The sequence below is a fragment of the Parus major genome, chromosome 4 (assembly GCF_001522545.3).
Source record: "Parus major isolate Abel chromosome 4, Parus_major1.1, whole genome shotgun sequence".
NCBI lineage: Eukaryota > Metazoa > Chordata > Aves > Passeriformes > Paridae > Parus > Parus major.
This window is the reverse complement of record NC_031771.1, coordinates 19,649,224-19,673,405: the sequence shown is the minus strand read 5'-3', so window position 1 is coordinate 19,673,405 and position 24,182 is coordinate 19,649,224. Positions and strand designations below refer to the sequence as shown.

Genomic DNA, 24,182 nt, shown 5'->3' with positions numbered 1-24,182 from the left:
TAGAAGGTAGTGATACCTAAATTACCACACATCTCATAACTCTCTTCTTATCTACCCCACAGAAATGACAACCTCCAAAGCAGTCTTCATCTTTGCATTAAGGGAAGGTATATGTGTAATTTTGCGTAGTATGAAAGTACATCAAGCTTTCTGACACATCCTCTACAAGCGTTTCAAAAATAGTAAGTTAAGATACAAAATCTCAGCCCTTGTCCTGTTGGCTGTTAATAAAATTCCATCTGGTCACTTAGGAGCTGTGCCAACATTACCACACAAAGAGCTTTTAAGCTGTTTGAATGTTCAAGAGTCATTTGACAGCTTTTTTATTTACCTTTTTTTTTGTCAAATATGCACCTAATAGCATACAGATGGCTAGGTTCTAACAAGTTTACTTGTATGCAATCATGAAACTAACCTTGAAAGTAAACTGCTGAGGTTCTGCTTTGGAGTGTTGCTTGGGTTATACATTTTTTCCTAACATTTAAGATTGTTCAGTCTACTGCTACTTCAAGTTCCTTATTAGGCAAATAGAAAGCAAAAGTGAAAACTGGTTTTTCTAAAACTGCAAACATAGTAAGAATCTGCTCAACCTGCTCAGAGCCAACAGAATGGGAGTAGGGGACAGGGAGCTGAAGTCTCAGTAGACAGCAAGTTAAAGAAATGTTCACTGACAAAAATCTTCCAAGGGAAAGGAATCCCAAGAACCAGTCTTGGCAATGAGAGAGACTTCAGCAGCAGATGGAGACTATTCTTGGTGTATATTATCCGTATATCTCTTAGTGCCAAAATCAGTTCTAGATTTATTCTCTTGACATTGTGATAAAATATGTGTATTTAATACAGAAAAATAAATTTCACACTGTAATTCATATTCAAATTTGTATTGGAAAATCAAAATTGCAAAAAAAAAAAAACCAGACCCACTCCCCATCAAAAAAAAAAAATAAAAAAATCTTCTGAGTGACCTGATCCAGCTTCAAAGTTACCCAGCTTGGGCACAGGAGGCTGTATTAGGTGATGCCATCAATGACTTCATTTTCTGTGTGAAGCTATTAGTCCATGTGATGAGGCTGTGCAAACCATTAACACGTAACAGTGAGTTTGCTTGGCCTCCTCTATTGCCTTCCACAATCATTGCCATAGCCAGATTATCAGGGAGGTTTCAAAATGTTGCAAGTCTTGCAGGGGTGATGTTGGTCATCCACTTTTGCGTAACACTGAGCCAAAAGGGACAGGTGAAGCTACACTGAATGGCCCACCAGACTCTCAGCCTGAGGATCAACTGTCTGGGATGCAAGAAATCCAGTCAGACAAGAATGCTATTTCAGTTACAACTAGTTGTTTTCTCCTCATTCATATCCCTCAACATCTTTTAACTGAATCAAGTCTAGATTCTTTAAGTTAAGGGAATCGATTTGTATCTTAAATCTCTGTAGGATAGGCACTCACTATATACAGGTAAGGGTTGATTCTGTCACTGTTTATTGATGGGTAACTGAGTAGTCTTATACATCTGCATAAACTCTAAGGTCCTGACATACAGTGAGATAATAAAGGGAATAAACCTGTAAAAACACAGTATTTTTACTGTTGTTTTAACTAAATTGTGGGCAATTCAATCAAATGAAGTTTTGGAAAGGATCTGAGTAGAAAGATCTTGTCTTTGGCATTCTCTTTCAGTTCTTTACTTTGGACTTACTTAAAACCATCTACTCCAATCTTCAAAGCTATAACATATGATTAGAACCCAAAGAGCAATCTACTACAGAAAATAAAATGGATCTGAGCAGTGGAAAATAGAGACTAATCTAGGAAAAGCTGTGAAGATTTAAGGAAAGACTATTATAGATCCAATAACAGAACATAATGATGTTTCCATACACATAAGTCTGTGTGCTATATTTTTGTTTTGTTTAGTGCTACATTTTTAAAGGTAACTCGGCACCTTAAATGAAGATGTAATTGAAACAAAATTTATGGAATCTGCTTTTGTACTCCTGGTGTGAGATCTAATATTTTTGTAAGTTAATAACTGGAATTTCCTAGTCCTTTTCCAGGCAAAGAAAGGGTCTTGTTTGTTGGGTCTTCAAGCAACTCATTTTAAATTCAAGGTTGATCAGAACACTCTAGCAACCTGCTTTCTCCTGGTCCAGCTATCAACTTGAGTTTCTCTGTGGCATCTGCTACCACAGTGTCTTGGTGCTGAAACAGCCCTCTGCTCTGATGTCTGACACGGAACAGATACCAGATATTGAAAAGCCTGGGGGCTCACACAACAGTCCAGTGAAATCTCAACAAGGAAAGTAGTATTTACCCTGATATAATTATAAAGGTAATTTTGTATTCTTTTACTTTTAATGTAGAAAAACAAATATAAAACAAATTAAGAAAGGTAGCAATTAAATTAGATTAGCAGCTCCTAATTAAAAAGGCATAAGGCATTCTGTTATGCAACAACACTCATGCAAGTTCCATTTTCCTTCTTGACAAGATACATATCCTAAACCAGCTGATCTACTACACTCATCCCTGCAGCTATCTTTTTATGGAAACATACAGTTTTCCCCCAGTTCTCTATCCCAGCAGAAGGCTGAATTGCAGCCTCTGCATCTTGTCAGACTGGGGGATTTAACAATGATGTTCCAAAGGGTACATATTGCTTAGATACAAAGATTTAATGGTGATTCATGCTGTTCTCAGAGGACTTAAAAATTTGCATTTAATTTGGTTTTATTTATTTTTCCCCAAAACTACCCAAGAGGTCCCTACTTTTAATTACAAGCTTCATGATAATTATAAACCATGCATGAAAGTTTTTAACTCTGAAAATATACTGTTTGAATTTGATGAGCGTGTACAAGTAAGTTCCTAATGGAAGTGACCTGCCATTTGTGTTATTATTAGGTTTTCAGTTAAAGTTTCTAAGAAACAGATTAGTTGCAAAGGGTTAGTTGCCTCTAAACCCTTCATCTACAAATGTCTTACAATTGAACACTCTTATGGTTTTAAGTACTTGCTTACATGTATTATTCTACCTAATGTTACTTTCATATTTTTGTCCCAAGGAGAAAATCTGAGCAGGAAAGACTATCAAATAAAAATGCACCTTGCCACCTAAACACAGTACTGTTAAGCCTTGTAATTTAAAAATTCCCTTTGACCACAGAGGGGCCAATAGACATGTGACAGTCTTCTCACGCCTTGGAGAAAAAGGCTTTTAGTATTCTCTAATGTTAGCGAAGGACACAGAGGAAATTAAGTCAATTTTGGAAATCCTTGCTTCTTGGCTGGTGAAATGCCACCAATCCTTCAATTTAGCAGTTCAGCAAAAATTACTAAAATGGTCTGAAACCAACAATATGTACTTTGTAGGCAGATTGTGGTGCCCACATATCACAAATTATAGGCTACACTGTCAGCATCATTCGGCTATAAGCTTTTAGGGCCAAAATGTACCCTAGAGTTTTTAGTTTGCTTTTATAGATATCATGTATGGCTTTAAACCTGGTATTACTAAGATTAGCAGACATCTGTGGTTAATCCCTCTAGTGATAAATAGTTGCCTATTAGTGCAGTTATTTGTTTCCACCTAGGAATACACAGGATGCAGAGCACTGATAAAAACACTGCAGTGATAGGGTCAGTTCAGACCCTCTCGAAAGGAAAAGGATTCAACATGTGTCTTCACATAAGACTGACATAAAACTGCAGAATCAGATGGCAAAACTAAAGTGGTGCACAAACTGCTCAATATAACCCTATTTTAAATAAAGATTTCCAAAACCCCAATAAGAATTCTGCACTGCTGTAGTTACAAGTGATCATTAGCCTCTGCACAGCCTTTAAGAGCTTTATTTAGTAAAATTCATACAAGAGGGACAATGCAGTAAACATGATCCTGATGTTCTGAGGCAGCACATTACAGTATATGGGCACAGCTGGGTAAATCACAATCTGAATGTTACAGTCCTCAAGTATTACTTCAAAAAACTGTGATGAACATTTGAATGAATGACCTCTGCAATAGGTATGCACTGAAAATATGGTTTTGGAGAAAAAAAATATGACAGTACAAATCAGGGGGAAAAAATCTCCTAAAGAAAGGGCTTCTTTCTGTCTTAAATCTCAGGACTCTTAAGTAAACTATTAATCTCCCATTCAATCAAGTGTGCTTGGGCAACATCCCAAACAACAAGTGAATTCTCGCAAGAGATATATATTTACATGAAGCTCAATAAAAAAGGCAAGCAAGACTTCTTTTCTTTTCAAAAAGAAATATATATTTTAAAGACAAAAAAAATTCTGCAAAATGCCACTCACTAGATTAAACTGCAAGTAATTTGCTACCCCCACAAGCAGGATCTGACTGTGTGCAAAGTGGAGGAGTGCTTTGCTTTCACTGCTTAATAACCATCCCTCAGACTAGGTAAAGAGTAATATTGACAGAAACTGAAAGGGGTCAGGTTCTGCACACAGTCTGCAGGTCTCAAGGATGAAGGGCAGATGGGAAGTACAAACAGTCCTTGGGATACATTTCACAAGGGATGCAAGGATCTGTGTCAACTCGATACGGTCACGCATGCTGTGTCCCCAGTTCAAAATGCCCACTGTACTCTCAGAGACGTTTATCCTTCTGATGACCATGAAGATCTTGACTGATCCTTAAATCACAGGGGAGGAAAAAAATCAAGTTTATATGCAGAGAAGACTGTAGGAAGCCTGCCTCCCAAGGATTCTTTTACCAGACACTAGATTCTGGAGAAATGTTACCTTCTTTCAAGTTCCACAAGCATTTAGTTTAAGCCCAAATGCAGAACTCTCTTAGCTCTCTCAGGCAGCTTATTAACCAAATTCATATATTACTATAGGTATCTCTGAGGGTATGGCTCTTCTAGACCCTGCTTCCAATGTGCCCTATATCAAAGAATCCAATACAAAGCACATGGCAAAAATGTGAAAATGCCTTTTGCACATTAGTGTGAACATAAAAATGAACCAAATGCTATCCTCTACCTGAAAGGATTTCAATAAAATTTCTCCAAAACATACTCAAGTCAGATTTTTGTATTTTTCATGTGAGGACTGAAACACCTCTTACTTCTACTTTTGAGACATATTTTATATTGGATGGGGCTTGAGCAACCTATTCTAGTGAAAAGTGTCCCTGCCCATGGCAGAGGGCTTGGAACTAGATAACCTTTGATGTCCCTTCCAACGCAACCAATTCTATAAATCTAAATGAAACAGTCATTGCATAAAACAAATGAGTAGTCACAGGAAAAAAGTGTTGAAACTTCAGCTTTAGAAAATACGCCTTATCTAACACACTATGAGCACATATCACTATTGGGTGTTACATCCTGGTCAGTTTGAGGGTACAGCTTCAATTTCAGGCAGAGGAAAAGCTTGGACTTCTGCAGCGCCCTCCTGCATAAACGTGTGCCTGCCCCAAGGAAGGCAAAGTTGGAAACCCACTTATGCCTCCTCCTACATTTGCATTTGAAAAGAAAAAGGTTTCAAAGTTTCTTAGAAAACATGCAGGCATCCAGCTCTGAGAAAAAATTTCAAGCCCTGGGCTTAAGGCAGAAATCATGCTGATCAGAAAATGGCATGCATATTAATTAAGGGTGATTTCCTGCTGAGCTTGGTAGTTCATCCTATTCTGGACTCTCCGAGCACTTTTTATTTACACAGCCAGAACTCTTGGCTCAGGTTTCTGAATGCCACATTGGAAACCAGCACCTAAAATTCAGAGCATATGCAAAATGCAGTCTGCCCCTAACCAGGCATCTATAAAGAATCCTGCAATATTCCAGGATATTCATGGAATTTATTTTATACAGACTCTTAGGAGGACTGATCAGCTGCCAGTCCTTTTTCCAACAGGAACGAAAGAAGCAGTGATACTTCAAAGAACAGAATTCAAAACCCAGCATTGCTTTTGAGGCAATTCCTGACCAGCCCCTGCATGTAAATAAGGATGTTGCAGCCTTTGGCATAACTGAGTGCACTTATTTATGGACTGGTAAATAATCAAGAGGCACTAAATATCTTTGCAATGGTCTGTCAATACAACTTCAACAGTGCCCTAGGCCATCCTCCACTTGCATCTTGCACCAACATTAAGGAACAGCACAGTCCTTTCTATATCTTCTTTTTATTTATAGTGTTTTTACCAAGGAAATTACTCTTGTTCAGCAGATACAACTCCCACAGATGCCAGCCACAAAAGGACCACAGTTGAGGAAACAATCTCTCTCCTAGTAAGTTTTGTGATTGTTTTCTTTCTTCTAAAACTTTTTGTTCACTCATGCAATTCCTTTGAAAGTGGAAGAAAGGGGAAATAAAGAAAACAATAGCTCAGAAGTTGTCACACATTATGGGGTAAAGTTTAGAGACATTTCATGGACTTCATGTGTGGATCATGCACAAGCCAAAAGGTATGTCAATTTTAACTACTGTAGATATGCTGATATTTTAATGAAATTAATAAAAGAAAAGGATGTTTCTGTATCAGCAGGCACAGAGCAAAGCAGCTCTGTTGCTGGACATATCCTATTTACTCCCAGAAGCTGCATATAAGAATAAAAATTTGAAAGTACATTATCAGGTGAAATATTCTTCCTCTCCATTTTATTAACACATAAAAGCATCATATAGAATGTTATTGAATGTTATTAACTAATACAGTAAGCAATTGATCCTTAAAGCAGTATTTATCAGGAAAAATGGTAATTCAGCTATAAGAACAAGATACAAAAAGTATATTTCTCCTTCCTCAGGTCCCTTTGAACCAAACAGCTGGGCACAATGAATATTAGTTTGGTTACTGTTGATAATTTCAAATCTGCTATAAATCCAGCACAAGGACACACTTAGCTCCTTCTGTATCTCATCTAGGTATCAGACCTTCTCAGACTAAGCACTCTTCAACTCTGCGTCAGCACTTCCATGTGTAACCAGAGCCAGAGTCCTCCACAGAAATGGGTACAGAAAGCTCAGAGAGAGGGAACTGAAAACTACTAGTGCTGAAAAATCTAAAATATCCCAGGACCACATCGGCTCACCACCATCCTTTCATCCTGAAGTTTGTCTTCTGTGATAATCTCCTGCAAAACAGTCCAGTTATGTCCCACTAGAGAAGTATTAAATGGCTCTGTCAAAAGGAACTATCTTCTGATCTGGTTGAGCAGAACTTTTGATTGTCCTACAGATCAACACCATAGGTGCTCTAGAAAGATAAAAACTGGAAGATGCTACCAAGTAACTTTACAAGGATAGATTAATCTATCTTGGAAAAACTTCCTTCTCCTCCAAGTTGCCAAAAATTTATTACTGAAGCTGAAAAAATATATTAGTACTATTACACAAGTAAAACCACAACTTGTTGGGATAAATGAACCTAATTTGGGTCTTTTACCTCTCTAATTAATACAGATATGGCCGATGACAGACAAACTGCAGGTATGACTAAAACGTGGGACTTGGGAGAGCTTGTTAGTACTGCTCTGGTTCATCATATTTCACATCAGAGAAGGCTCAAGGTATGCACTCTCCCCTGCTCTGCTGCAAAGGAATATGGTCACATCATAGGAAGAGCACTGAAAGCTGTACTAAAATCCAAAAAGATTACATCAACAACATGTAGACAGGGTGAGAGCTCACTAGGGCTTTCATAGAATGACTGGGAGATCTGGACCCTTTGGTTTCCCATTAAATGCTACTGCAAGTCAATCTGAATGCATTTCTCATCAGCTAAATAAGTAACGTAGCACAGAAAAAGCTGAAATCCAATTTAGGCTACACCTGATAATCTGTCTTTCATCCCCAGTGTGATTCTGCAGAATTAAGTCTGTTGGGTGTGTACAGACAAAGGTTTGCCATCCTCTATCCACCTGCATTAACTTGCAGTAACTTGTGTTTACTTGTAACTGTGGTCAGTACAAGGCACAGTTACTTGTAGTAATCAGCCAACACTCCTAGGCAATTTTTCAAGTATACAGAGTTTAACTATCCTTAATAAATAAATAGTTTTTGTATTTTGTAGATAATAAATAATTAAACTTTAATTTTCCGGGAGTCACAGTCATGGAGGGTTCATCATTGCTTTACTATTATCAAGAAGTCCAACATAAATCTGCCAGCCCTATTCAGACTGGCTGAACAGCAGATTTGAGTATGCAGTTTGTGCTTGACACTATTATAGCCTAAAGGCAGATACACATTTGTAATCTTTGCAAACACCACTGAATTTGGAGGAACAGCTGACATACCAAAGGGGAGTTCAGAGGCACTCTCCAGCAACCTGGGGACTGGATCAACAGAAACCTCCTCAAGTTCAACAGGGGTAAGTGTCAAGTTCTGCAGCTATGGCAGAATAACCCCAAGCACCAGTGCAGGTTGGGAACACACTGCTGTAAAGACCCAGAGGTTACAGGGGATGCCAAATAAAACATGAGGCAGCAGCATGTTCCCAAAGTAAACAAAGCAAACTGTAAATTGGCTGCATTAGCAGTGTGACCAGCACATTGAGGCTCTGCTTGATGCTTGCAAGGATTTGTGTCTCCCACAATTCTGTGTCTGGTTCCTTATGTCCCAGATGAAGGACACTGAAAAACAGGGCAGAACTATCAAAATGGTCATATTCCCACAACTCATGATGTGTAAGAGCTTGGGAGCCTCTTTAGTCTGGCAAAGAGGACGCTAAGGGGAAAGCCTGGAACTGCCTGCAGGGATGTTACAGAAACTACAGAGCCTTCAAGCAGTAGCTGCACAAAGTCATAGCTGACCTGGTTCAACCACCTCAAAATCCTTCCAAATTATGGTTCTGTATTTCTTCTATGATACCATGAACCTGTTTCAAATTTCATCTCAAAATACCTTCACTGTTTCTACAACAGTGTCTTCAAGCAGGACACACAGGCAGACCCAAGTCTTGCTGTGTCACAAATGTAACTGCTTGGTCCCTCTAAAAATTAGCAGAGCACAGATTAGAAAATTCCTCATCTGACTATTCCTGCTATCTAACTTCCATTTAATAGAACTTTTTCTTTTCTTTCCAAACAGGTTTTGATCTACAAAACAGGTAGCAGGTTGGGGCTCATGAAGAAAAGGTCTCAAACACAAGTAAAAAGTACTCCTTTTACATCTAAAATTATTTCATTTCACTTGCTAACAGTATGTTAATTTTTAGTGTAACATTTTTATTATGATTCATTTATTATATTTACTCAACAGTGTATGCAGTTTTGGTACTGCTGGAACTCCCATATATGTGAAGATAGACTGTGATTGTGAAATACCATGCAAGGTAAGTCTTACTACTAGGAAAAAGCAACTTGGTGACTATGATGTAAAATTAGCTTGACTTGGCAAGTCTTTCATATTGCCTCAGAATGGTCTAAGCACAGTTTTGAAGAACAGGAAAGACGGACTCCCTTTCACTGCAGTCTTCAGTTGTAAAGGTAAAATAAAAGGAGTTTGAATGAAACTTCATTTGTTACAATATTTTAATATTGAGGAGAGATTATTAATTATTTTTATCTTTGAAAAGAAAAAGAATTCATTAAAAATGTGAATTTAGGTTTAAAAAAAGAAACCCTCAGAATTTGTGAGATGACAGTATACATGACACAAATGGAACATAAGTACAACAGAGGCTATTGAACAGTTTACTAGTAGAGCTGCAAAAGTGTATTAACTCTCCACATTCCTATTAAAGCAAGCAGTTAGGAACCTCACAGCTTATTAATTGTTAGGAGGTGATGCATATATAATGAAATAGCATCTAGAAACTTTGTATTTTGAAGTGAATAACGAGTTTTGGTCTGAACACAGGCCTTTGAAAATGCCGAGTTAACCTCTAGCTGTCATTGTGACACATTTTGCACAATCTCTATTGAACTCTCTGTTACTTATGCAATGTCACACTAAAAAATCACATTTTCGTAACAAATGTTTTCACATGTATCAAACTAATATTTCTTTTTCATGGCCTGCCTTTCATTTGTTATGTCACTTGTTTACTTTCACATTTCAGAGTTCAAGGTAAAAATCTAGTTTTCACTTAATTTCTGTTTCCCCATCTGGGACAATCACAACCTTTTGCAATAGGTTAACTAAATCCTGCAAGAGAACAGGAGTAGAAAGGAGGACAACTTTTTACAATCCAATGTCTTGGTCTTGCTGTTTCCCCTTTTTTAAAGAAACAAATTTAAATTTAAGTTTGGTTTTACTTACCTGCTTCACTTTTTACACAATTAAACAATATCTTCACTCTTACAATTAGAAGATTATTCAGATGAATTAATGTTTATAGCTACCTCTTCAGAGGACATTTTTTTTTTAAGACAGAGCTGATTTCTCTTATCTTTTCAGCAACCGTTTGTCATCCTTTGCTGGTATGTCTACATTTTCTCTCTAAGACATGAGAATTCTGTCTCATCTTCATCTGAAAGCATGATACACTGAACTGACTTGTCATTTGAGAATATAACTAATTTCCCCATGCCACAAATTCTCCAGCGTACTAAACATCTGCAACTTTTTCTGGCTTCCACAGATGTGAGTCACTGCAAAAAAACCCTCTGTCTACCCCTGTAGATTATAAAGCCATTCATTCTATGAAACCATGAGGAGTATTTAAACATAAAACTTAGACAAGCCATCTCAAATCTGAAGGCACTAAGAGCATCATTTTATTATGCATCACTTAATTACCCATTATCTTATTGGTCATATATGCTCAGACAGAATATAAAAGCTACAATTTGGGCCCAAATACCATCTTAAATCAAATCTGCAGCCTCTTTATGCACAATACAGGGCAATGGGGAACTGAGGCTACAATCTGACTTCACTGAGGTTTCAGCAGCAAAGCTGGTTTCAACAGATTACCTTTTCTAAATGCTCTGCAAGCAGGTCATTTAAGGCATTGCAATACAGTGAGCGTCACTTAAGCCTACAGCACACACGTAAACCTGTCATTTGATAGTTTTCTGTATTCAATTTAAAGAAGTCGTGTCTCAGCACTGAATATAAGTTTTACTTTCATTAAATTAATGCCTCAGTGCCTCTTTATAAGCTGTGTTGAGCACGCAGATCTTTCATGTCAAAGCAACCACACTTTTTTGTCTGATGGTTTTACATTATCCTTAGATTCCATTAGATGAAGCAGCAGAAACATCTAGATTGAAAATATTCAGATGATATGCTGAATTCTGGGAACAAGTTAGTTCCTCAGATACAGAGCAGAACAGTATGCTCACCTAAACAAGCAGAACTGGGCTTCTGGACTTGAACAGAGCCTTGGAAAATTAGAATGTAACCCAAGTCCAACACATGCTACATGGGCAAAGCCCAAGTGGTTCAGAATCTGTTACATAAACACAACACCACAGTGGACTTCAAAGTCTCATTCTGGTTGTTCTTTGAGAGGCTGACAAGTGAGTGCTAAAACAAATGTTGTTAAAACATAAGTATTTTCATTCCAAATTGTGACCAAACTCAGAAGAGGCCTTTTTGTTATAAAGCTGCTCTTGCAAGAAGTCAGGGAGCTAAAAGAAATTAAAAAAAATCAGGGGCTTGCAAGAATTTATGAGTTTTCAAGTTTGATATCTTCTCCTTGATCTAATTTACATCTCTGCCCCAAAAAAGTCTAATCTTAATCTGGAAACAGGCTCCTCAACATATTTTGGATTGTAAAAAATAAAGTTCTGGTGATGGGAAAAAAATAATAGGCTCATTTACATACTTTAAAAAAAATATAAAGGGTCAAGCAGAAAAAGCCTTGTGTTTCAAGAAACCTGCCAAAACTAAGTAATTTTTAAAATATGCCTATTGACCAGCTTTCCAAAATCCAGCAAATTCTTTATGCACAGCCAAAGATGCTGTTTTGTTGATAATGACTTCTGATTTCAGAAATAAAGCAGTTGCTAGGTATGCTCACTTCCAAGAGATACCTCACTGTTGTGATCACTGAAGTACAGAAAACTGTTCAGAAGTGGAGGAGCTAAAAGTAGGCTAAAAACAATCCAGTAGTCCACAACTGCTGCTTTTTATCAGAAAGCCTATTTAGTATCAATTTAAAGAAAAAAAAAAGAAAATGTAAACCAGGCCATCCCTTGCTTAACTGAAGTGCTGCATTATCTAGGGCATTTCTCTCTCCAGCCATCTGTTTTGAGCTGGGTGCATGCACTGAACTCAAATTTTATGTTTACAAGAGAACTCTACCAGTTTCTTCTATAGACTATGTGAGAAGTCTCAAATTCTACCTTATTCTCAACAGCAGAAAAAAAGAACTGTGATACCTTGTAAAGGGAGAAGTTGTGACCTTCATAAAGATAAGCAAACATTTCAGATCGTATCTGGGATGAAGTTGCATTCCAAAGAAATCTATACTGAATTGCTTTTTGTCTGTTTCCACCATTCTTGCCTTCAGAGAAGTAAGTGTCCAAACTAATGCATGGGCGATTAGAAGCATAACATATAAAAGTCTTTCATAGAGAAATTCCCAACATTTTCTGGGAATATCAGAAAGTGTCAAAAGCTATCACCTAATGGCTACAAAGTGAATTTCATTCTGAAAATGCAGTAATTCCTTTTTCTCTATGCTGCTACAAGATAGAACAAAGGTCACTGTATGTAAATTAATAGCCTGTGGCACTGTGCTTACTGTTCCTTTTACAAGAGGATGTTCTAACTTGATGATCTCCATGTTAAATTGGTTTCTTCTTTGATATAACAAATTATATAAACTACATACTTCCATCAATTTGAAAGAAAAATCAAGTTTACCAAATTGTTTTCTCTATCATCAAATAGAGCTCTTTCTTCATTTAGCAAGTTCCTTCAGAGGCTATGTATTAGTATAGCACCATATCTAGGAATAGAAGACATGTTAAAAGTGTTTCTGATGGTCAAAATCAGCCCAATGTCTGCCTTCCTCCCCTACCTGCACAAACTGGGGAGCCAATATTACTATACCATGAAAGGGTGGAGTGATCCATGCCATTTTACATGCTTTCACCAAAACAGGACAGTTTAAGCTGTAGCACAGCCAAGTCAAAAAAGCAGGAGCCCAATGACTTCAGTGGTATTCTGTGTGGGCTTTGTGGGGGTGCAGGAATGCTGGAGAAATAGCATTTACACAAATAGGGCTCAATTCTGTACAATTCCTTTCCTACAAATACATTCTTTCATATATTGTCACCTATTGTAAGTTAGGCATGATTTTAAGCTGGTTGTAAATTACTTGATATTTAAACCAAGTACATAAAAAAAACCCCCAAAACACTTCAAAGCTCTTGAAATTACAAAACTGAGCACCCGTTTTTCAATTCTTTCCCTAACAAAGATGGTGAAAAGGGTATATATGGTAAAAGAAGCTGTCATGCATTTGTCTAATAAAGAAAGAACCTGATGTGAGATGGGAGAGAAGATGGAAAAGAATAGGTAGCTGGGAGAAGATGTAGAAAACTGGGCAATAAAATTGCCCAGAAGTCTGAAGGAATAGGGAAGCTGTGAAAAGAGTGTACAAAAATGTAAAAAAGGAGTATTAGGCAAACTAGAAAAGAACTGAATAAATACATTGTATCACCAGACAGAGATATGTGGGCTTTGCCTGGAAAGTGTACACTGTATTTTGGGCACTACTGCACACAAATGTACTGATTACTATCTTTGATTCAACTGAGGCACTGTCTTGCTGTAAATGAGTGATGGGATTTTCATTGCAAAAGCTTACAAAAACGAAGAGCCAAACCCTCTTGCCCCCCAAAACCTACTCGATTCCTGCCAGCAACTCCTTATGTACATGTTCTTCCTCTTTCTCTCAGTCACCAATGCTTCCCTGCTTTTTCTGTAATTCCATATGGCAGAAGCCAGCATGACTATATATTTTCCCTGAGCTTCACAGAGAAATGGGTAAGAAAGCCTGACAAGCTTTGCAGGATGAGAGCAAATTTGTATTTGTATAAAGTATATTAGTGGATTTCTAATTTAATTTGATTGTACCAGACATTTTTACAACAAATGTGTTCACAGACTGGTTTTCTGTTCTGGTTGTCCTTTTTTTCCTCCCACAGAACAACACCCTGATACTAAATCAGTTCAACACAAGCCAGGAAGAGGAAGAAGGGAAAATTGTGGCTCCCAGCCACTTGAGGGAGAAGGAAGAAAAGAGAGAACAGTTAAGTATGAAAATGCCACATAACTGCTACACTGCTGCTGCCACTCCTCTCGATGGTCACATTCACTCACTGCATTTTCTCTTAACTTGCTCACTGGAGTTCACACAGGGTGTCTTGGGTATTTAAACAACAAAGTTCTACCATGACCAGTGATGTCCACAGAACACACTGAATGACTGCTGAAGGAAGCGGTCAGATACAGAAGATGCTATCATCAATACAGCAGACTCAGAAGACTGACTTCAGTCAGTCCTCCTCCAAAGTCCCAGGAGGGGTAAGTTAAACATCCTGTGGACAGGGAAGATTTAGATAAGAAAGATGTGTACAATTTGGTTTTAAAACCCTTTTCTCTTCCCATGCTTTGTTCCTGCTGTCAAGATAAAACAGCATTTTGATTTAAGGAATCATTCCAAGGCCTTCATGTAGCAAAAGCAGCTATTTGGCAGTGTGGAACTCAAGCTCTGCCTGCAGGGTACTGGGTGCTGTTGACAGTGAACATGATGGGATTTCTCCACAGGAAAGGAATATGGGAACAAACTTAGTAAGGCTAAAGCAAGGAGAAGGGATGCTACCAGTTCTGTAAATAGTGGCATGTACTTGTAATGTTGCATTTAAGGCTAGGAAAGTTAAAATAGTCTAATTAAAGTCATTGGACTGTCACATCCAATGACTTGATATCCAACATCAAAGACAGGAAGCATTTCTAAATTTGCTCCCAAGAGGAGTTCCCAACTGCTGGAGAGCAAGGCACCCTCAGCAACAGGCAGAGCTCCCCAGCCAAACACTTCACTCACCCTAGAGATTACAAAGGCTTGCAGATGTTCATGTTGCCTGATTCTGATATTTATGTAAAAGACCTAGGCTAGCAGCATTTTCAGTTTCCATTCATAGAATTAATCCATATGGTACAATTTTAGTTCCTAGCCTGGGTATAATCAAGGGCAAAAGGGAACAGATTTTGTCACGTGCCGAGTGTAAGAGCTCTCCTCCGAGTTTAGACCTCCAATGTACAGAAGACAGGATGAGAGAAAGTTGAGTACTCTGCTGTACACAGTGTTCTTTCTGGACTGATGTGTTCTAGAGGTAAAGGCAATTATTGAAAGGTAAAGAAGGCAGAAAGGACAGGGTTTTCAACTGCAGGTTTTGTGCCTTGATGCTCCATGCTAGTACATCGTGATGGCCATAAATGTACAAGCAACTGACAGTGGAAAGAAGAACTCAAGACTACCAGGAGATGCTGAGCTGTCACCTCCTCAGAGGTGACAGCACAGGTCTGTACCCCACAGGCTCACTAGCAGCCCTGACAAATTTCTAAAGGGTTTTGTTCAATCCTCAACACATCCTCCATCCTATAATGCTTAGGTGCTTTCCTCCTTCAATCCCAGACTTCTTATCTCCATCTCTCTGTCCAGTCCTACTCCCAAATACTTTTGCAGAGCACAGACAGGACTCTGAAAAAAAAGCTGCTATTCACCATGTGAATTTAAGTATTTGATTAACTGGATTTAATCAGATACTGAAAAGACTTGTCAACTGATAGCAAGGGTCAACAAAAAATTCGAATGATACATAAATTTTGTATGTCTTCAAAATCATTGTGTCTGTCAGGCTGTTAAGTACCAGTGGATGGAACCGACGGCTGAATTCAAGCACTGATTAACTTTCACGAACCTCCCTGAGTTATCACTAAAACAATGAATAGTTCAGTGTTTTGATAAAAGCTCAGAACTGACAAATGCCTCCTGATGTTTCTGTAGTACACAACTAGGAGGCAGTGAGTTTTTAAGAGTTGTTAGATGTGAAGGAAATGGGAGCTACTGTTGAAGTGGATCACTAAAAGAATTTCCTTTGCAAAAGTGTGAATTAAAAAAAACACTTATTTCCCCTGATTTTTAAATGAGTAAATGCGATTTTTATAATACATTTGTCTGACCTAGAAATAATGAAAGCATTCCATTTATTTTAAACTGCAAATTTTAACACAACTTTATACATGCATCCACACTGTCAATTTATCCATATTATAATTTCAACTACTTCAGACATACACACGTTTTTTCCCTGACACTTATCATAATTTGTGTAGCTATATCTGAAAGTTCTTCAGGTCAGAGATATTTCTAAGACACATGCCTTGCCTGTGCACATTTACACTTGGACAGTTTAGGCATGCTGTAATTATTTGCAAGTCCCAAAGCATCATGCACTAAATTCTGTCCTCCACCTGGAGATAAAATGAGCAGCAGTTATCTGGTTTATAGATTTGACAAATTCTTCTGGGCACCTGCCAACTCTGTAATCTACTTGAACTATATCTTAAGAACCACATGAGATCACCAGGGTTTCTGCACAACTTCAAAGCTCCCTAAGCCAGAGCCGTGCAGCTCTCCAGCTGAACAAACGTCGTCAGGCTCTGTGCACAGCTTTGAGGCTCCTTGAACCACAGCCACTTGTTCCAGAGGGTTTTACAAATTCTATTAGGCATATCTGGAGCACACAAATTCTAATACACATCAGCTATGCTTTTGTACTAAAAGGAACTTCAACATTCAGAAATATAGGGCTTTTAACTACCATTTTACTCTACCAAAACAAATTTCATTTGGTTGCCATTATAATAAAATCTGTAGATAGAAACAATTTTCTATACCATATTTAACAAAAAGAGGTCCTGAGAGACTGTCCTTGAAGTGAAATCCGCTACTTATAAAATCCCTTCGTAGGAAAAGCTCCTTGTCTAATTAAAATTCAAACCACCATTAGAAAAACTTCTCCATTAGCTGCACAACACATATTAACATTTCAAGACACCTAATTTCCAGAAGCTTAGATGTAGTTCTAATCTATTTTAATCTGGAAACAAGTTAGCATTGAAATTTAATGCCTTCAACACTATCAAGACAGCAGGAATGCTCATTTTCTCCAGCACAGCAGTGAACAGACCCAGGTGGACCAGTCAGCAGTGAAAAGTGGGTTTTCTCTTACATAAGTAACTAGGTCACTGTCTAATGTCACTTTATCCTAAAACATGAACTTCATCCTGTGACAGAGTTAAGAAGGGATAGCAATCAACTTCCTTGACCGATGCCTTGACAGAGTAATCTCCATAGCCTTCTCTCCTGTCAAACAGCAATGACATTATTTTCCCTTTTTTTGAATACTTGTTTATGCTAATCTTCTTTTTATTTTACATATTTATATATAATTAAATATTGAGAACTTCCAGAAATAATTCAACTTTACTTGAGAAAGATGGAAAACTATAATGAGTCTTCTCAATGACTGTCAGGAGCATACAATTCATACTATATTAAAAAAAAAAAAGTAATAATTATCTGATTTTATTGACATTATCCTAGCTATTCCCCTTATATGTTGGGGAGGGATATAGAGTAGAACTCGTTCTTCCTCCTGTTTCTGTCCTCTGTTGTTCCATTCATCCATCTTTAGTTCTAGTATTTCTCTCCCTTCATGCATTTCCCTTAAGGGATTTTTGTTCCCTTCTATTCTTGTCTTGGTAGCTTTCTCATTTCCATTATTACTGCTTTTGTTTCCTTCAGGTTTCAGCTGTTCTTCTGCCCTTTCCTCTTTCAGTTTGATGCTACAAAAGCCAGACGTTCCTCACAGGCTTCTGAAACTAACTCATCTTCTGTTCTCAGGAAATATACTTGTGAATGAAGCCTTTAACCTAAAGCTAAAGACAAAAATGGTTGGTTTCAGACTCGCATAGTAACAGAAGATCACAAATACTGGCCTGAGCATGGGAACAGTTATTCATTAAAGAAGGTCACTCAGAAGTAACCTAACCTTTCTGCCTGCTTTAAAAGCACACTTCAAGAAATATTATTGAAGCAAGAGATGCAGCCTAAAAGCAGTTTCTTCTCTCTTTATGTTTGATAAAAGAGAAGACTTTTATCAAAAGTAGCCTCATTTTTTCAAAAATGCTAACAGCCCTTTATACTGGCTTAAACTGGTGTATTCTGGCTGGCTAGAACTAATATGCTGGTGGTGTTAAAAGTCTGATAGTTTTAGCAAAAACTTTAAAAGAATGACAAATTATCTGTTTGTGCAATTGACATAACTCTTGTCAGATTTGCATTTCGTGTAAGAAAACTAGCAAAAGAGCTCAAGATGGAAGATTTTTTCCCAATAATTTTCATTTATCTCATCTGAAGCTACTGATTATATTTTTTTGATCAAAAGCAGGTTGGTTTACTCTATCTTCCCAAAAGTAAAACTGGACACAGCCATGCCTGAAGCTTTACATCCTCCTGTCTCCTCTATTTCATGAACCACCATCGTGAAGACAGGCAATGGTTTGTTACACCCTGCTCTGTGGTTCAGTTTGAATTCGGTGTTTCACAACCACCAGGCTGGTTGCATGTGCTAATGCTTCAGGGAAAATGGAAGAGAAAATTGAGTATATCTGGGAGGAGAGCAGTAATACAAATCTTTGTTCTGACAACTAAATGGACAGTACTAAAACAAATCCATCTACATTACAGACTGAGAATCTTGCATATTTTGTCACTGAGCCTTTAACACTAGGTATTGTAAAGAGAGCCTAGCAGGCTGCTTACGCAGTTTGTTGTCCAACTAAACACCCAAGTCTGAGCAGAGGCTGCCTTCCATTTCCTGCTAACAAGACCAGGACTCTCAAAATGGAAGAACATTTTTATGAACTTTCAGTATTACATACTGTAACTAACACTTCAAACAAAGTGATAAGTGCCGTGAAAACAACTGTATCCTGTATTTGTATTCTGCATACAAACCCTCATGTGGTGTTTTTCAATCTTTTGGGCTCAATGGATTACTGCTGAGTGGTTAAATTGTAACAAAGTTCCTAATGTTTATTTATTTTTTTATTTAATATTTTATTTAATTAATTTTCACCTGAGGAATAATTGCAGCCTGCATACAATAACCACCATCAGTCACTCTAAAATGGAAATATTTTCTTGGATACAGTGTGATTGCATGAGTTTACCAGTTGTGTTTTTTGAGGTTAAAAACAAGAATTGACTGAGGAAAGGGACCCTTCATGGTGAAACTAAAGCATTACATTAGTAACTGAAAAGTAAAAGCCTTGCAAGTTTTTTTAATAACAAAAGAAATAAAGTAGTGGTGGTGCACACATCACCTAAAAGTATTCAGAGTTCTCTGCCAGCTCTACTTAAGGCCACCTATCTCTCAAATCCAGAAGCTGAATAGTGTTCACACTCTAACTCAGGCACAGCTCTACAAACCTTAAATGCAAACATCAGAAGTTACAATTTTGGAAAGAACCAGTGTTAGTGAGAGGAAAGAGCAACCCCTCAGGAGGAAACAACTGCCATGGTAATATCTTCAGAGGAACACACACATGGAAACAGTGCAGCAGAAGACAAATTTCTATACAGTAGAGATAAGGCAGATTCACATACGTGTAACAAGTATTTTTAACTACAGAAATATTTTGATTTGACTTAGAATATATCTTCTTGGGCTTCCATGTTATATCTTTAGTATACAAACCAGTTAGTACTATGCCAACCTTCATAAATACTGAAAAGACCGTATATTTAAATGCAAGATATCACTTAGCATTCTCTGCCACAAACACTTGTTTGTTGAGCACGATCTCTGGAAAGATATAAAAGCCATTGGAAGAACAAGTTCATCCTTGGTTTAATTCTAAGGATTTTCAGCTTTTATGCTATGTGTTACCAAAAAGAAAGCTATAACCTGAATGAGGGAATCTACTGCATTGACTGTATAAGCTTAAACACAGATCTTAAGACAGGAAAAGTCATTACAGTTGTCAGCCAAGGTGAAACTGATTTCAATCTTTGCCACTCACAAGAACTGCTGCAGAGGCCACTTACAGTTTGCTTTGACTTTAGACACACTGGAATCAGACCCTGATATGTGAAGAACAGAAAAAGCCCCCCCAAAAATACCCTTCCTCAGCATTTTCACAAGCAATCTCTCTAGGCAATTATGGACAGGTGCTGACAGAGTCTACAGGCAAGTTATTTCAGTCTCCTTGAAAATAATTATAACTAGTCTTACTTTGGCAGCAAGATTTTGTAGCAGATTCTCAAGCTGTTTACAAACTTGCCTGCAACTGAAGTGTAGTTTCCTCTAAAAAGGAGTTATGTGCTCATTCTGCACCAGCTTTTCTGAGCAGGTTTTAGCTGATGCCCTGAAGTTACTATTTTTGGAAGCCAAAATAGCTAGACTTTGACCAGAATGATAAGATTAATAGTCTTACTTTTTGAATGGAGACAGGAAGCACAGGCAAATTAAATTTTAGTATTTTGCCCTTTCAACCCTCATGAGAAAGAGATCTTCACTATATTATTGGAGTTTAACTTAACTCTGATGAAATCTGACAGTTATTCCTCATGTCTCACCCTGGCAGCTTCTAGATTGTGTGATTCTCTGAAGCTTTTCCACTGCTTTAAAGAAGTTAAATAACTATTTAACCTCATCTCACAACCAGAAAAACTGGGGCACAGCAACAGCTTCCTTCCATGGAAACTTCTAGTTAAAAGTGAAAGATGCATGTGATCTGCAAAGAAACTACTGATAAACCTAAGGCCACAGGAAGTGCTGATGTCAAATACCCGAGCCGAATTCAGGAGCTGCCTTAGCCTGCTTGTGAACCATAGTTCCTCACCCTCTGGACCTGCAACCTTGATCCCATCATCACGTCTGGCATACTGGCTGGGGCTTTGGCAGCTCAACGTGGGCACCTCCTACCCATCCCTAGGATCTACAATACAGCCAGATTTCTGGAAAATCTGTTTTTATGGTGGCCGCTTCATACAGGGAGAGCTGTAGCTTTGTGCAAGAGGATGAAGAAGGCTAGAGAAATTCATGAGCAGCTCTGTTAAGAAAACCCAAATACCACGCTTCCTGGTCTCGTGTGGCATTTGTTGGGCACTCCACACAAGTGTCAATCAGCGTGAAACTACTTAATTTATAATCTTCATACAAAAAAGGGAGAGGTAACATGGCTGCATTTCCAGGCACGATTAACGCTCTAAAAGACGGAGAAATACGAGGACCCTTGCCTTCCTCAAACAATGAGCAGAGATTACAAAACAATCTAAACGTGCTACTCCAACTTAGCTCCATTATGCAAACACTACCTGGGAAAGCGTCCTGGGGGTGCCTTACATAACTCCTCTCTCCGAGCCCCCCTTGGCAGCCGGGCAGTTGTTCCTCCCCCTAACCCCGGCCGCAGCCCCGGCTCCGCCAGTGCCGTGCGGGAGCTCCCGGGCCGGGCGCAGCCGGCGGGCGGCGGCAGCCGCGGAAACTTTGCGCCGCAGGGGCCGGGCAGCGGCCGCGGCAGCGCCGGCGGAGCCGGGGGGGGCTCGGCGGAGCCCGGAGCCCCCGCCCTGGCACCGCTAGGGAGGCGGCCGATGGCAAAGTTGCACCGGCCACCTCTTCCCGCCCGCCGGAGCCGAGCGGGCGGCGGCCTCCCGGGGCGGAGGGGCGGCGGCAGGGGCTGCACGGCGCGGGGCCGGGGCGACTTACCCATGGTGCCGCCGCGGCCTCCTCCAGCTCCTGCTGCTGCCGCTGCTGCTGCTCCTGCAGCCGCCGCCTCTCCGCCGGCGCGGAGGGAGGCGCGGGAGGCGTGTGCGCGGAGCGGGGCGCGGCGCGGAGCCTGCGTGCGGCGGGCTATGAGTCAGGGCAGCACATCCGGGCACGGCCGGGAGACACCCCGCCCGACAGCCCGCCCGCCCGGCCGCACCGAGCCGCCGCCGACAGCCGCCGCCGGGGAAGGGCGGGAGCCGTGCAGAGAGAGAGGAGGCGGCGCGGGGCCGGCGGCAGCGCCCCCGGCTGGGGAGGAGGCGGCGGCGGGGCGGGTCCGCTCGCAGCTCCGGCTGCCGCCCCTCGGGCCTCCTTTGTTACACGGGCTGGGGTGGGGCCGCCCGCCGGCTCCTGGAGGCGGCTGCCGGAGACGGAGAGAGCGCGGGTGCGGTGTGGTGCTCCCCCTCACATCCCCGCACATCCCCTCACATCCCCGCGCATCCCCTCACATCCCCGCGCATCCCCGCGCCACCGCCGCTGTGCGCCCTTCCTCGGTCCGCGGAGAACGCGGGGTGGTTTAAACACGGCGCTCGCCGTTTTTTAGTTCATATTTAATGATATGTACTAAAAGAAAAAGCGTTTTCCAAGAAGGAGGGGATTATGCTGGATGGATAAGGATTGGTTTTGTTTGGATTTTTTTTTCTTTAGGTGGTCTGGGTGAGGAAAAGGATCAGCGGAGGAAGCGGCAAGTGATGTTCAAGTGCTGCACGTTTTGCTGAAACAACTTGACAGGTTTCATACCCGAAACTGAAAAAAGGCACGAAGTAGTTCTGTGTGGAAGGCATTTTTAACAAGAAAACGAATGTCTGTGTTCAGTGGTCCCAATTCCTCTCTGCCCTCGAGTGTTCAGTATCTGTAAAGTGTAGAACAATAAGAAACTGTTTGCTGTTACAGTGCTCATAGCATTTTCAGTGGGAAACATTTGAGGGGCAAGGAGATGTTGAATTGAGTAGCTTTTGTGGCATTTTCCAAATCTTCCCATGGTTATGCATTCATGGTTTTACCTGAGTAAATCCTAAAGTATGATTAAATAGAGTAGGAACACAGAGCATGATAAAAGGGGTTTGCTTGCTGTGTAAAAATGGATAGGCCAAGGACAATTCTGATGAGTGATGCAAAAAAGAAGTTGTAGTTGAATCATCCCCCACAGTGGCTTCACAAATGACACCAGTAGTCCCTCTCACCAGCAGTCAGCAGCTGCCAGGGATTTCCTCTCTGGAACACGTCCCAGGAGCTTTCATGCCTGTAAAAGGGCAGTGTGATGTGACAAGCAAAGAATAATTCATCAGTCTTTCTGCAGAGTACAGACTGAACATGTTGGGGTTTATCCATTTACTTTGGTGTAGCCCTATTATTCACCACCTCTTTTCTTAGGAAATAGCGGAATTTTGTAGTTGACTTCAGCAGGGTTAACCACTGTCCCAGTATGCAGAACTTGACACTGAAGATATGTAATTTTGTGATCAACTGATGCTGAAAATTAGTATGTTTTATAATGCTAGACAACACAACCAGTTTTGTTACTGTTTTCATTGCACTGAGACTGCAGAAAATTCAAACCAGAACATGTTGAGTTTTTAACTGCAGGGTTTATCTAATTCAAAAAACCCACAGGGCTTCTTAAATGAGTCTAAGTGGTGAAAAGCTGTATTTTTTTCTTCTTTCCTGTATTTTCAAACCTTGTCTGAAATTCTATCTTTGTTCTATGTTTTTACCTCTTTATTTCTTTCACTCAGCAATAAATTTTGCTTTTACTTAATAACTGTGTCCCAAATGTATCCTCTGTTTGTCTGGGGGGAAAGGCATTGAAGTTCTTACTGATCTGTCTTTGAGGGATCATGGAAGAGATATTCCACATATTATTTCATGTGGGATAAATCCCACCTAAGATAAATTGGAAAAACATTAAAATGCTCAAGTTTCTCTAGTTTACTTACATGTCCTAAATGAAATGCACACATGTTCCTTTTCAAGACCCAGAAAGGTAAGACCATTGCCTGCTCCAAGAAAGGATTTTGAGGGCAGTGACTTGTAAAGAGTTCTGCCTTCAAAACACTGCCAGAAAGAGACTATAGAATGTCTTTGATTATAATTAGTTTCAGTCGATCGAAAAGAACAATGCAAAACTAAGGAGACGTTTTGTTCTTTTGTCTGAATACTTGTTAATTCTACAACAGAAGGAGAAAGCTCCAAACAATCTGATGACTTGATTTTTGTCAATCCCTTAATTAGGTACAAGATTACAACAGAAAAAAGGGGCGTTGTTAAAAAAATAACTCCAAATCCAGTCCTGCCATTCTTACAGTTGAATGCAAGATCTGGCATGTATGGCTACACATGGAATAGTTCAAAAGGGAGAGGAATCTTCATAAGAAGAATGCCCATCCCCAAGAGACTATATAGAAGAGT

At 39.6% G+C, this 24,182-nt stretch overlaps 1 protein-coding gene and 1 long non-coding RNA gene across 6 annotated transcripts in view; one reads left to right on the top strand and one right to left on the bottom strand.

The window, feature by feature from the left end:
- Positions 1-21,925, bottom strand: part of RAP1GDS1 (Rap1 GTPase-GDP dissociation stimulator 1) — an 89,912-nt gene extending 67,987 nt beyond the window's left edge. For 2 of the 3 annotated variants that reach the window (XM_015623969.3, XM_015623970.3), the window contains exon 1: positions 21,717-21,925. In XM_015623969.3, the coding sequence (XP_015479455.1) occupies positions 21,717-21,720 (4 nt within the window). In that variant the 5' untranslated portion in view covers positions 21,721-21,925. The remainder of the gene's footprint in view (positions 1-21,716) is intronic. The other variant, XM_015623971.3, reaches the window with a different exon arrangement.
- Positions 1,990-23,294, top strand: LOC107202923. 3 transcript variants are annotated; one of them, XR_004497006.1, is made up of 8 exons: positions 1,990-2,332; positions 6,199-6,263; positions 6,901-8,347; positions 9,067-9,133; positions 9,238-9,310; positions 14,085-14,188; positions 14,289-14,463; positions 20,596-21,486. It is a non-coding gene; the product is annotated as an uncharacterized LOC107202923 (long non-coding RNA). The 3 variants fall into 3 exon arrangements; XR_001520919.3 differs by lacking the exon at positions 20,596-21,486 and adding an exon at positions 22,422-23,294 and having other exon boundaries at positions 6,901-9,133; XR_001520920.3 differs by having other exon boundaries at positions 6,901-9,133.
- Positions 23,295-24,182: the final 888 nt, after the last annotated feature.